We start from the raw sequence: 14,141 nt of genomic DNA, 5'->3' as shown, positions 1-14,141 counted from the left end.
TAGATTACGGCTTGCCATAGTCTGTGTGCAGCACCAACAGTGCTTGAACTAATAACTAATTATGTAAATCTAAATAATCTCAAAAAGAAAAAGAGAAAAAAACCACACACTTACTTTGGCTTTTATATATAAAACACATTGCTATGTATAGACTATTGTTTTAGGCTAACCGAGGCTTGTCATAGAACTTGCATAATATTGCTCTTTTGTTGGTTTTGATTGCTTATATTGTCCTAATTTTAAGTCATTTTGGATAAAAGTGTCTGCTAAATTACTAAATGTAATATTCCCATGTTCCATGGAATTTTTTTTTTCTTCCATGAAGCAATAACATTGGCCTGGAAACTTAGCCCCTCATCCAAGACTTTCAATCTTAAACTATGAAAATAATCATATGAATGTGAACTTATGTTTCAAACAGTAATCATTCTAAACAATTAGTGAAATTAAAATAAAAAATGTATGTGTTTTTTTTTTCAAAATATTTAAATACTTAAAAAAACATTATTTCAACAATAAAGCTTGACTAAAATTCTGGCTGTGAAAATAGCCATAACAAGACAGAGGAGTTGATTATTTTATTCAAAAACACAAACAACACATCATTTGATAACTGAAAAAAAGGCAAAATATCAAATCTTAGATGTTTACATGCACTGCTAATAATAACAACAACAAAAAAAAAAAATGTTTATATATTTTTTTCATTCATATTTAAATGGTCACAAGGCGAAAAGCTGACATTTACCATATAATTTTGCAAAGTTATGTCAACTGAAAGACATAAACAAAACAACAACAACCAAGAAGCAAATTAATCTAGAAAACATAAACACAAAATATTGCTCATGTAAGCCTGACTTTGACCAAAGTCACTGTGCACCCATAGAGAAGAGAAAGGAGGAAGAGGACGAGGAAGGCACAGGCCATGTTCCAGGCCTCTTCAACTGTATCCTGTGTAATAGCTTCAGGTTTGTTCTCATTCAAAAATATAGCCTCTTCAAATAATTCTGTAAAAAGCATAAGAATAAGTTAACATTTCAACTATTAAACTTTTAAACTTTCCTTGATAAAATTGTTTTACTTGAAATCTAGGGTACCTGTTTTCGTTGAGATGTTAGGAGACAGGATACCAGTAACATGAGTGACCTCACATGTGTACACCTCACCAGGTACCCAGTCTGAAGATTGGAGTTCCAGGTGACTTTGGATGCTAAATTTTCCATCAGGGCCTTTTGCAGGGTGAGAGATGCTGCGGGCAGGCATCTCAGTCTTACCTAGCCACCAGGTGATGTTGATGTCAGGTGGGCTGAAACCAAATACCAGGCACACTAGCTCAGGCACACTAGTACCCTGCAGCAGCTCTACAGATGGAGGAGAGCGAATCAACGAGGCTAAAAACAAAAAAAAAATTAAAAGTTAAAAATGTATAATTATATTATTATTTTTTTAATTATACTTTTATAATAATTGTATTTATATAGCTTAAATTGAAACCTTTCTTCACAATGGTATCAAAGATTTCAAAACCAACATGAAAATAATCTCAGCAATTAAATCGAATCAATCCTATTTAAAATATCAGGTCAATTTCTTCCAGTACACCCACCATACAAGTTCTCTACAGTGGCGCTGATTGGATTTTGGGATGACTCATGAGAAACAACACACGAGAACGTGCCATCCTTCCTCTCTGATGCAGGCAGCATCAGGGCACTATGCATTGTAAAACCTCCTGAAGTGTGAGCAGCCACAGGACTGTTAGTGAACTGAGACGCATCTAGTTGCGTCCCATTTAGTTTCCACTGCACAGAGATATCAGACGGGAAGAAACCAGTGATTAAACAAAGAAGGCTGGGATTTTGGAGTCCAGAGAGATCACTATCTGAGGGTCTGAGGATTCTGACAGTGGGTTGTTTGGGGTCTGGGGGCATAAGGCAACAATTAGTTATCAGAAAATACTCCCTGCAATGGCAGTGTTGAGAACTGTGAGTGCTCACCTCGAGTTTTTGAGATGTTCTTCTGATGTGTATATGTTGAGCACAGATGCTTAACCTCACAGGTGAAGAGAGCATATGCATTCCAGTCTCTAACTGAACACTTCAAAATACTTTCTTTGCTTTGAGTCCCATTGTTATGATCTCTAGGCTCTTGTTCATGGCCTTTTGGATTGGGAACCTTACCATTGACTTTCCATTGAATGGAGAACAACTTGACACTCTGACCAACCACCAAACATGTCAAAGTCACAGAGGTGTCAGATCTCACACTACTGAGGGATGGACCCACCAGGTAGACCTCTGCCCGCTGACTGGATGGTGCAATCACTGTTGGACAGTTAACATGTGTTGAAAGGTTAAATTTGCTGACTCAGATATCTGCATCTCAATGCAATGTTAATATAACGAGGGGGTTCCTGTCACATCTGCCATGTTTACCTGTGCAAATACTGGCGCGTTTCTCAGCAGTTGTAGTATTATTTTTAGTTTGACAAGTGATCCCTTGATTCCACTCTTGCTGTGGCACCGATATCTCACTGTATACTTTCACACGTCCATCTTCCATCATTGTGAGGTCTAAATCTCGGCCAGGTTTAACCACTGAATCTGATAGCCACTTGATATTTGGGTTGAATCCTGTCACAGAACACAGCAGCTTCTGTTGGTCTGAACTAGACTGACCAACACTGGGAACAACAGCAAGCTGTATGGTAGGATCGCCTGATGAAAAAAGTGTAAATGTTCAGTGAAGAAAAAATAAAACATCATTAATAAAATCTGATCCATTATATCAATTTCTGCCCCCATAGTTAATGTTGTATTGAAGAAATTCCTCACCAAAAATGTTTCCAGTAGGTTTGGATGTCCAGGATTTGAAGGGCCTTTGAACTTTACAGGTAAAGGTTTTTCCATTCCTCTGGTGCTCTTTAGGTATTGGGAACTGTTTGGTCAAGGACCAAATGTTTTCGGACGGGGCCCAATCCACACAACTTAATACTGAGATATCTATTTGATTTGCCTGGAAGTTGATGCAGACCTCACCAGACGGGAGACCATTTACAACACACTCCAGCACAGGACTGTCTGTCTGCGTTGATTTCACGAAACGCCTCCTGATCACCACTACAGGATCTGTCTTTATATCAGCTGAGGAGCAAAAATACTCTTTATCACATGATATCCTTGTTTAAGAAGCTAAATTGCCATCAAGTTTATTGAGAAATTCAGATCAGTTGAAAAGAAATCACTTACCAGTTTGAATTTCATCCTTCACTTCTGGGAAACATGGATGTTTAGCTGTACAAACAACGGTCTTAAGGGTCAACCAATCATCTCTGAACAAAGTCAAGTTGCTCACAGTATTATTGAACTGGTCTCTGTATTCTGTGGTGGCTGTTTTCCTTGCACTATCTGTCAACCATGACACTTTAGTGTTGTCTGGTGCTTCAACAACACAGGTAACTGTGACCTTATTCTCCTGTATAATGTCTCTGAGATGAGATTTCTTCATTTGTATTGAAGGTTTGGACAAAGATTGTGCTGTACAGGGTAAAATAAATAAAGTTAATTTTGTGTTCAACTGAAAATCACATGATGATACTTATACTGTCAAGCAAAAGCATGTTATTAGAAATTTTGAAAAGGATATTGAGAGCAAATTAAACATCTTTGCTGCAGAACTACACCGAAATACTGTCATGTTTCAAACCATATCTCATGTCTGAAAATCATCTGGAATTCATTTTTAATTATTAATTCATCTCTGACAGCAGAAGAACTGGGTTCCTGTCATATCTGGCATGTTTACCTGCACAAATACTGGTGCTTTTCTCAGCAATTCTTGCACCAAGTCCGTTATTAATCTCACAGGTGTAAGTGATCCCTTGATTCCACTCTTGCTGTGGCACCGATATCTCACTGTATACTTTTACACGTCCATCTTCCATCATTGTGAGGTCTAAATCTCGGCCAGGTTTAACCACTGAATCTGATAGCCACTTGATATTTGGGTTGAATCCTGTCACAGAACACAGCAGCTTCTGTTGGTCTGAACTAGACTGACCAACACTGGGAACAACAGCAAGCTGTATGGTAGCATTGCCTGATGAAAAAAAAGTGTAAATGTTCAGTGAAGAAAACATAAAACATCATTAATAAAATCTGATCCATTATATCAATTTCTGTCCCCATAGTTAATGTTGTATTGAAGAAATTCCTCACCAAAAATGTTTCCAGTAGGTTTGGATGTCCAGGATTTGAAGGGCCTTTGAACTTTACAGGTAAAGGTTTTTCCATTCCTCTGGTGCTCTCTAGGTATTGGGAACTGTTTGGTCAAGGACCAAATGTTTTCGGACGGGGCCCAATCCACACAACTTAATACTGAGATATCTATTTGATTTGCCTGGAAGTTGATGCAGACCTCACCAGACGGGAGACCATTTACAACACACTCCAGCACAGGACTGTCTGTCTGCGTTGATTTCACGAAACGCCTCCTGATCACCACTACAGGATCTGTCTTTATATCAGCTGAGGAGCAAAAATACTCTTTATCAAATGATATCCTTGTTTAAGAAGCTAAATTGCCATCAAGTTTATTGAGAAATTCAGATCAGTTGAAAAGAAATCACTTACCAGTTTGAATTTCAACCTTCACTTCTGGGAAACATGGATGTTTAGCTGTACAAACAACGGTCTTAAGGGTCAACCAATCATTTCTGAACAAAGTCAAGTTGCTCACAGTATTATTGAACTGGTCTCTGTATTCTGTGGTGGCTGTTTTCCTTGCACTATCTGTCAACCATGACACTTTAGTGTTGTCTGGTGCTTCAACAACACAGGTAACTGTGACCTTATTCTCCTGTATAATGTCTCTGAGATGAGATTTCTTCATTTGTATTGAAGGTTTGGACAAAGATTGTGCTGTACAGGGTAAAATAAATAAAGTTAATTTTGTGTTCAACTGAAAATCACATGATGATACTTATACTGTCAAGCAAAAGCATGTTATTAGAAATTTTGAAAAGGATATTGAGAGCAAATTAAACATCTTTGCTGCAGAACTACACCGAGATACTGTCATGTTACAAACCATATCTCATGTCTGAAAATCATCTGGAATTCATTTTTAATTATTAATTCATCTCTGACAGCAGAAGAACTGGGTTCCTGTCATATCTGGCATGTTTACCTGCACAAATACTGGTGCTTTTCTCAGCAATTCTTGCACCAAGTCCGTTATTAATCTCACAGGTGTAAGTGATCCCTTGATTCCACTCTTGCTGTGGCACCGATATCTCACTGTATACTTTTACACGTCCATCTTCCATCATTGTGAGGTCTAAATCTCGGCCAGGTTTAACCACTGAATCTGATAGCCACTTGATATTTGGGTTGAATCCTGTCACAGAACACAGCAGCTTCTGTTGGTCTGAACTAGACTGACCAACACTGGGAACAACAGCAAGCTGTATGGTAGCATTGCCTGATGAAAAAAGTGTAAATGTTCAGTGAAAAAAATTATAAAACATCATTAAAAAAATTTGATACACAACATCAAATATTGTCCTCAGCAGTGTTGGGGGTAGCGCATTGCAAATAACATGAGTTACTTAATCAGACAACTTTTTCAATTACTAATAAAGTAACGCATTACTTTTTAATTTACAAGAGAACGTCTGAGTTACTATTTCGAATAAGTAATGCCAGTACTCCCTCCATTTATTGATTGAAAGCTCTCCTGTCCCCATGTTGAGAGAAATCAGGAGTAAGATGTTACTTTAGTTCTAGAACAAATGTGAACATGCATTAATTCATCTCACTCACAAAAAATAAAATAAAATCAGATTTAGTTTTCCTCAAAATTAATTAAAACAATTAAAAGCAACTCAGAATATGACTCAAAGCTGCAATAATTAAATATGGTAAGTAATACAAATATCCTTTATGTATATAATCCCATTTTATCAACCAATTTGCTGCTGAGCTTCGATTTTTCAATTCAACCATACTAGAGGTATTCGTGGCCTAGCGGTTAGAGAGTTTGCCTCCTAACCCTAGTGTTGTGGATTCAAGTCTCGGTCTGGCAATACCACGACTTAAGTGCCCTTGAGCAAGGCACCAAACCCACAACTGCTCCTCCGGTGCCACAGCATAAATGACTGCTCCGTGTGTGTGTGTGTGTGTTCACTGCTGTGTGGCCACTTTGGATGGGTTAAATGCACGAATTCTGAGTATGGGTCACCCTACTTGGCTGTATGTCACTTCACTAATAAGCAAACATTGCACAAGATTAACTAACATTTGTTATTTTTTATTGCTGAAGAGTGTTGAACTTTCTTCTTCTGCGTTCTACTGTACATTTGTGAATTTACATTTCCTTCAGTAGGCTTTTGGTGTGAAAGGACTTTTACATTAGCCAAAAATAGAGCTTTTAATATTAAAACAAACAAGTAAGCACAGCCCAGATTTCAAAAGTAACATAATGCATTAACTTCAATAAAAAATAACTAAGTAACGTAATTAGTTTATTTTTTTTTAGGAGGTAATGCAATATTGTAATGCATTACTTTTAAAAGTAACTTTCCCCAACACTGGTCCCCAGTAAAGTTAATGAGGTATTGATGAAATCTTCATTCCTCACCAAAAATGTTTCCAGTAGGTTTGGATGTCCAGGATTTGAAGGGCCTTTGAACTTTACAGGTAAAGGTTTTTCCATTCCTCTGGTGCTCTTTAGGTATTGGGAACTGTTTGGTCAAGGACCAAATGTTTTCAGACGGGGCCCAATCCACACAACTTAATACTGAGATATCTATTTGATTTGCCTGGAAGTTGATGCAGACCTCACCAGACGGGAGACCATTTACAACACACTCCAGCACAGGACTGTCTGTCTGCGTTGATTTCACGAAACGCCTCCTGATCACCACTACAGGATCTGTCTTTATATCAGCTGAGGAGCAAAAATACTCTTTATCACATGATATCCTTGTTTAAGAAGCTAAATTGCCATCAAGTTTATTGAGAAATTCAGATCAGTTGAAAAGAAATCACTTACCAGTTTGAATTTCAACCTTCACTTCTGGGAAACATGGATGTTTAGCTGTACAAACAACGGTCTTAAGGGTCAACCAATCATTTCTGGACAAAGTCAAGTTGCTCACAGTATTATTGAACTGGTCTCTGTATTCTGTGGTGGCTGTTTGTCTTACACTATCTGTCAACAATGACACTTTAGTGTTGTCTGGTGCTTCAACAACACAGGAAACTGTGACCTTATTCTCAAGTATAATGTCTCTGAGATGAGATTTCTTCATTTGGATTGAAGGTTTGCACAAAGATTGTGCTGTACAGGGTAAAATAAATAAAGTTAATTTTGTGTTCAACTGAAAATCACATGATGATGCTTATACTGTCAAGACAATACATGTTATTAGAAATTTTGAAAAGGATATTGAGAGCAAATTAAACATCTTTGCTGCAGAACTACACCGAAATACTGTCATGTTACAAACCATATCTCATGTCTGAAAATCATCTGGAATTAATTTTTAATTATTAATTCATCTCTGACAGCAGAAGAACTGGGTTCCTGTCATATCTGGCATGTTTACCTGCACAAATACTGGTGCTTTTCTCAGCACTTCTTTCACCGAGTCCGTTATTAATCTCACAGGTGTAAGTGATCCCTTGATTCCACTCTTGCTGTGGCACCGATATCTCACTGTATACTTTCACACGTCCATCTTCCATCATTGTGAGGTCTAAATCTCGGCCAGGTTTAACCACTGAATCTGATAGCCACTTGATATTTGGGTTGAATCCTGTCACAGAACACAGCAGCTTCTGTTGGTCTGAACTAGACTGACCAACACTGGGAACAACAGCAAGCTGTATGGTAGGATCGCCTGATGAAAAAAGTGTAAATGTTCAGTGAAGAAAACATAAAACATCATTAATAAAATCTGATCCATTATATCAATTTCTGCCCCCATAGTTAATGTTGTATTGAAGAAATTCCTCACCAAAAATGTTTCCAGTAGGTTTGGATGTCCAGGATTTGAAGGGCCTTTGAACTTTACAGGTAAAGGTTTTTCCATTCCTCTGGTGCTCTCTAGGTATTGGGAACTGTTTGGTCAAGGACCAAATGTTTTCGGACGGGGCCCAATCCACACAACTTAATACTGAGATATCTATTTGATTTGCCTGGAAGTTGATGCAGACCTCACCAGACGGGAGACCATTTACAACACACTCCAGCACAGGACTGTCTGTCTGCGTTGATTTCACGAAACGCCTCCTGATCACCACTACAGGATCTGTCTTTATATTAGCTGAGGAGCAAAAATACTCTTTATCAAATGATATCCTTGTTTAAGAAGCTAAATTGCCATCAAGTTTATTGAGAAATTCAGATCAGTTGAAAAGAAATCACTTACCAGTTTGAATTTCAACCTTCACTTCTGGGAAACATGGATGTTTAGCTGTACAAACAACGGTCTTAAGGGTCAACCAATCATTTCTGGACAAAGTCAAGTTGCTCACAGTATTATTGAACTGGTCTCTGTATTCTGTGGTGGCTGTTTTCCTTGCACTATCTGTCAACCATGACACTTTAGTGTTGTCTGGTGCTTCAACAAAACAGGTAACTGTGACCTTATTCTCCTGTATAATGTCTCTGAGATGAGATTTCTTCATTTGTATTGAAGGTTTGGACAAAGATTGTGCTGTACAGGGTAAAATAAATAAAGTTAATTTTGTGTTCAACTGAAAATCACATGATGATACTTATACTGTCAAGCAAAAGCATGTTATTAGAAATTTTGAAAAGGATATTGAGAGCAAATTAAACATCTTTGCTGCAGAACTACATCGAAATACTGTCATGTTACAAACCATATCTCATGTCTGAAAATCATCTGGAATTCATTTTTAATTATTAATTCATCTCTGACAGCAGAAGAACTGGGTTCCTGTCATATCTGGCATGTTTACCTGCACAAATACTGGTGCTTTTCTCAGCAATTCTTGCACCAAGTCCGTTATTAATCTCACAGGTGTAAGTGATCCCTTGATTCCACTCTTGCTGTGGCACTGATATCTCACTGTATACTTTTACACGTCCATCTTCCATCATTGTGAGGTCTAAATCTCGGCCAGGTTTAACCACTGAATCTGATAGCCACTTGATATTTGGGTTGAATCCTGTCACAGAACACAGCAGCTTCTGTTGGTCTGAACTAGACTGACCAACACTGGGAACAACAGCAAGCTGTATGGTAGCATTGCCTGATGAAAAAAGTGTAAATGTTCAGTGAAAAAATTATAAAACATCATTAAAAAAATTTGATACACAACATCAAATATTGTCCTCAGCAGTGTTGGGGGTAGCGCATTGCAAATAACATGAGTTACTTAATCAGACAACTTTTTCAATTACTAATAAAGTAACGCATTACTTTTTAATTTACAAGAGAACGTCTGAGTTACTATTTCGAATAAGTAATGCCAGTACTCCCTCCATTTATTGATTGAAAGCTCTCCTGTCCCCATGTTGAGAGAAATCAGGAGTAAGATGTTACTTTAGTTCTAGAACAAATGTGAACATGCATTAATTCATCTCACTCACAAAAAATAAAATAAAATCAGATTTAGTTTTCCTCAAAATTAATTAAAACAATTAAAAGCAACTCAGAATATGACTCAAAGCTGCAATAATTAAATATGGTAAGTAATACAAATATCCTTTATGTATATAATCCCATTTTATCAACCAATTTGCTGCTGAGCTTCGATTTTTCAATTCAACCATACTAGAGGTATTCGTGGCCTAGCGGTTAGAGAGTTTGCCTCCTAACCCTAGTGTTGTGGATTCAAGTCTCGGTCTGGCAATACCACGACTTAAGTGCCCTTGAGCAAGGCACCAAACCCACAACTGCTCCTCCGGTGCCACAGCATAAATGACTGCTCCGTGTGTGTGTGTGTGTGTTCACTGCTGTGTGGCCACTTTGGATGGGTTAAATGCACGAATTCTGAGTATGGGTCACCCTACTTGGCTGTATGTCACTTCACTAATAAGCAAACATTGCACAAGATTAACTAACATTTGTTATTTTTTATTGCTGAAGAGTGTTGAACTTTCTTCTTCTGCGTTCTACTGTACATTTGTGAATTTACATTTCCTTCAGTAGGCTTTTGGTGTGAAAGGACTTTTACATTAGCCAAAAATAGAGCTTTTAATATTAAAACAAACAAGTAAGCACAGCCCAGATTTCAAAAGTAACATAATGCATTAACTTCAATAAAAAATAACTAAGTAACGTAATTAGTTTATTTTTTTTTAGGAGGTAATGCAATATTGTAATGCATTACTTTTAAAAGTAACTTTCCCCAACACTGGTCCCCAGTAAAGTTAATGAGGTATTGATGAAATCTTCATTCCTCACCAAAAATGTTTCCAGTAGGTTTGGATGTCCAGGATTTGAAGGGCCTTTGAACTTTACAGGTAAAGGTTTTTCCATTCCTCTGGTGCTCTTTAGGTATTGGGAACTGTTTGGTCAAGGACCAAATGTTTTCGGACGGGGCCCAATCCACACAACTTAATACTGAGATATCTATTTGATTTGCCTGGAAGTTGATGCAGACCTCACCAGACGGGAGACCATTTACAACACACTCCAGCACAGGACTGTCTGTCTGCGTTGATTTCACGAAACGCCTCCTGATCACCACTACAGGATCTGTCTTTATATCAGCTGAGGAGCAAAAATACTCTTTATCACATGATATCCTTGTTTAAGAAGCTAAATTGCCATCAAGTTTATTGAGAAATTCAGATCAGTTGAAAAGAAATCACTTACCAGTTTGAATTTCAACCTTCACTTCTGGGAAACATGGATGTTTAGCTGTACAAACAACGGTCTTAAGGGTCAACCAATCATTTCTGAACAAAGTCAAGTTGCTCACAGTATTATTGAACTGGTCTCTGTATTCTGTGGTGGCTGTTTGTCTTACACTATCTGTCAACAATGACACTTTAGTGTTGTCTGGTGCTTCAACAACACAGGAAACTGTGACCTTATTCTCCTGTATAATGTCTCTGAGATGAGATTTCTTCATTTGGATTGAAGGTTTGCACAAAGATTGTGCTGTACAGGGTAAAATAAATAAAGTTAATTTTGTGTTCAACTGAAAATCACATGATGATGCTTATACTGTCAAGACAATACATGTTATTAGAAATTTTGAAAAGGATATTGAGAGCAAATTAAACATCTTTGCTGCAGAACTACACCGAAATACTGTCATGTTACAAACCATATCTCATGTCTGAAAATCATCTGGAATTAATTTTTAATTATTAATTCATCTCTGACAGCAGAAGAACTGGGTTCCTGTCATATCTGGCATGTTTACCTGCACAAATACTGGTGCTTTTCTCAGCACTTCTTTCACCGAGTCCGTTATTAATCTCACAGGTGTAAGTGATCCCTTGATTCCACTCTTGCTGTGGCACCGATATCTCACTGTATACTTTCACACGTCCATCTTCCATCATTGTGAGGTCTAAATCTCGGCCAGGTTTAACCACTGAATCTGATAGCCACTTGATATTTGGGTTGAATCCTGTCACAGAACACAGCAGCTTCTGTTGGTCTGAACTAGACTGACCAACACTGGGAACAACAGCAAGCTGTATGGTAGGATCGCCTGATGAAAAAAGTGTAAATGTTCAGTGAAGAAAACATAAAACATCATTAATAAAATCTGATCCATTATATCAATTTCTGTCCCCATAGTTAATGTTGTATTGAAGAAATTCCTCACCAAAAATGTTTCCAGTAGGTTTGGATGTCCAGGATTTGAAGGGCCTTTGAACTTTACAGGTAAAGGTTTTTCCATTCCTCTGGTGCTCTTTAGGTATTGGGAACTGTTTGGTCAAGGACCAAATGTTTTCGGACGGGGCCCAATCCACACAACTTAATACTGAGATATCTATTTGATTTGCCTGGAAGTTGATGCAGACCTCACCAGACGGGAGACCATTTACAACACACTCCAGCACAGGACTGTCTGTCTGCGTTGATTTCACGAAACGCCTCCTGATCACCACTACAGGATCTGTCTTTATATTAGCTGAGGAGCAAAAATACTCTTTATCAAATGATATCCTTGTTTAAGAAGCTAAATTGCCATCAAGTTTATTGAAAAATTCAGATCAGTTGAAAAGAAATCACTTACCAGTTTGAATTTCAACCTTCACTTCTGGGAAACATGGATGTTTAGCTGTACAAACAACGGTCTTAAGGGTCAACCAATCATTTCTGAACAAAGTCAAGTTGCTCACAGTATTATTGAACTGGTCTCTGTATTCTGTGGTGGCTGTTTTCCTTGCACTATCTGTCAACCATGACACTTTAGTGTTGTCTGGTGCTTCAACAACACAGGTAACTGTGACCTTATTCTCCTGTATAATGTCTCTGAGATGAGATTTCTTCATTTGGATTGAAGGTTTGCACAAAGGGTTGGCTGTATAGGTGTAATAAATAAAGTTATTTTTACATTCAGCCAATAATCACATGTAATTATGCTAATACAATAATAATACTTTCAAACATTTCAATGAGCAAGATATTAGGTTTTGAAAGTTGTTCATTATTTTCTTCATTATGCTCAACTTACCCATGCACATGTTATATTCTTTCTTGAATTCTTCAGAGTTGTGGGTGGCTTTACAAGAATAGTTTTTGCCTTCATATTGGGCACTGATGGATAACTGACTTATGAAAGTGTACTTTTTCTCGCCTTTATCAGTGTTCTGAAACTTCTTATCAATTTGACCTTTGACATGATTATCACCCTCAAACCAATTTACCGTAATTTTCTCTGGGAAATAATCACGCAGCTGGCACTCCAACACAATCCTGTCACCCTCCTTTCTACTCATCAGAGCAATAGTAGGCTTATTGACACGTATTGCTATTAAAATGGAGACAAAAATCAATTAACTTAGGCAGTGTGGTATAAACAAAGGCAACAAAGTTTATGAAAATGTTTATTCGATTAATTCATATGCAAATTATGCAAATTAATGCTGTTGGTGTTTCAGTGTGGTGATTATTTATATCATGGGAGTTTTTAAATGTTGCAGATACTGAAAACAAAGATGGACAGAAGAGGAAATCAGAATCATGCTTCAGTGAACATAGCAAATAGCAGATGGAAACGTTAAGTAACAGTCAAGCTAAAATAGCCACCGAAAGCAGAACTGAAAACCACCTGCATCTCTGAAATGTGGTTGAGAACATCTGCACAGGAAAGACATCTGGCCATTTACATAAAACAACTTGCTTGTTATGCAATTTATGTTTTAATATACGTGGAGCATGAAATATTACACTCTCAAATATTGACAAAATATTATCTCACAAAGAACAAAGCCTTGCAGATCTAGAGAAAATTAAGCTTTGGGTTTAAGAAAATTATGTGTAAGTTTTTACATTTAGAAAATAGGGAAACATTTAAAAAAAAACTTCTTTGTATGAATAAATGTTACTCCTTATGTAGTTTAAATAAACATGTTCAGAGCACCATTAGAGTTGATAATTCAAATCAGTTTCTCCTTGTGATGACATTTTATAAACTTGAGGGGGAAAAAAAATACAAGAACAATCAAATAGTTTCCTTCTTTTATTAAAGTAAAATGTAAAAACAAACAAACATCACAATCACGTATTTACAATAATGAAAAAAGAAAAGCAATGTTTTTCGGAAAGATCTTGCACGTCCTTAAAGGAATCATTTCACCTGAAAGCATAAGTTGACACCAATTAGAGACAGAAAAATTAATTCTGTTTAACATGCATACAATATGTTAAATGTATGTCAAAGTTAAATATATGAAACCAAGGGTAACTTTGTTGTATCATCTCTCCCAAAACGACTAAATCACTGGCACAAAATTAAAATGCTCCTATAAAATCTAGTCTCGTGTTTATCCTAAATTAAAAATCAGCTATAAATAAAACAAAAAATGTATACCTTAACAAAAGTAGCCCCAATGCTGTAGAACAAGGTGATGAGGAACAGGAAAACAAAGGTTACAGCGGTGTTTGCAATGCCACTATCATCTGTATCAATGGC

At 37.1% G+C, this 14,141-nt stretch overlaps 1 protein-coding gene across 14 annotated transcripts; it reads right to left on the bottom strand.

Annotated features, from left to right (window-relative positions):
• Positions 1–561: 561 nt before the first annotated feature.
• On the bottom strand, positions 562–13,533 carry ighd (immunoglobulin heavy constant delta). 14 transcript variants are annotated; one of them, XM_052551859.1, is made up of 23 exons: positions 12,681–13,533; positions 12,240–12,527; positions 11,826–12,134; positions 11,415–11,708; positions 10,859–11,146; positions 10,445–10,753; positions 8,994–9,287; positions 8,438–8,725; positions 8,024–8,332; positions 7,613–7,906; positions 7,057–7,344; positions 6,643–6,951; positions 5,191–5,484; positions 4,635–4,922; positions 4,221–4,529; positions 3,808–4,101; positions 3,252–3,539; positions 2,838–3,146; positions 2,439–2,720; positions 2,001–2,327; positions 1,610–1,924; positions 1,101–1,394; positions 562–1,010 (listed from the first exon to the last, which is right to left on the bottom strand). In XM_052551859.1, the coding sequence occupies exons 1-23, from the start codon at positions 12,943–12,945 to the stop codon at positions 847–849; spliced, it is 6,699 nt and encodes a 2,232-aa protein (XP_052407819.1). In that variant the 5' UTR covers positions 12,946–13,533; the 3' UTR covers positions 562–846. The 14 variants fall into 14 exon arrangements, with proteins under 14 accessions (XP_052407819.1, XP_052407832.1, XP_052407820.1 ...); XM_052551872.1 differs by lacking the exons at positions 5,191–5,484; positions 6,643–6,951 and having other exon boundaries at positions 4,635–4,851; positions 7,274–7,344; XM_052551860.1 differs by lacking the exons at positions 7,613–7,906; positions 8,024–8,332 and having other exon boundaries at positions 7,057–7,117; positions 8,496–8,725.
• Between the last annotated feature and the right edge of the window lie 608 nt (positions 13,534–14,141).

This window comes from Carassius gibelio, chromosome B3 (assembly GCF_023724105.1).
Source record: "Carassius gibelio isolate Cgi1373 ecotype wild population from Czech Republic chromosome B3, carGib1.2-hapl.c, whole genome shotgun sequence".
Classification (NCBI taxonomy): domain Eukaryota; kingdom Metazoa; phylum Chordata; class Actinopteri; order Cypriniformes; family Cyprinidae; genus Carassius; species Carassius gibelio.
This window is presented reverse-complemented; position numbering and strand designations above follow the sequence as displayed.

What these genes read in the sequence shown, in the direction of transcription:
- ighd (XM_052551859.1), bottom strand. Translation starts at nt 12,945, where the DNA reads ATGAGTAGAAAGGAGGGTGACAGGATTGTGTTGGAGTGCCAGCTGCGT. An exon ending in GAAGGATGAAATTCAAACTG is followed by an intron (nt 3,147 to 3,251) that starts GTAAGTGATTTC and finishes TTTGCTCCTCAG; the next exon opens with CTGATATAAAGACAGATCCT. An exon ending in GAACATCTCAAAAACTCGAG is followed by an intron (nt 1,925 to 2,000) that starts GTGAGCACTCAC and finishes TTATGCCCCCAG; the next exon opens with ACCCCAAACAACCCACTGTC.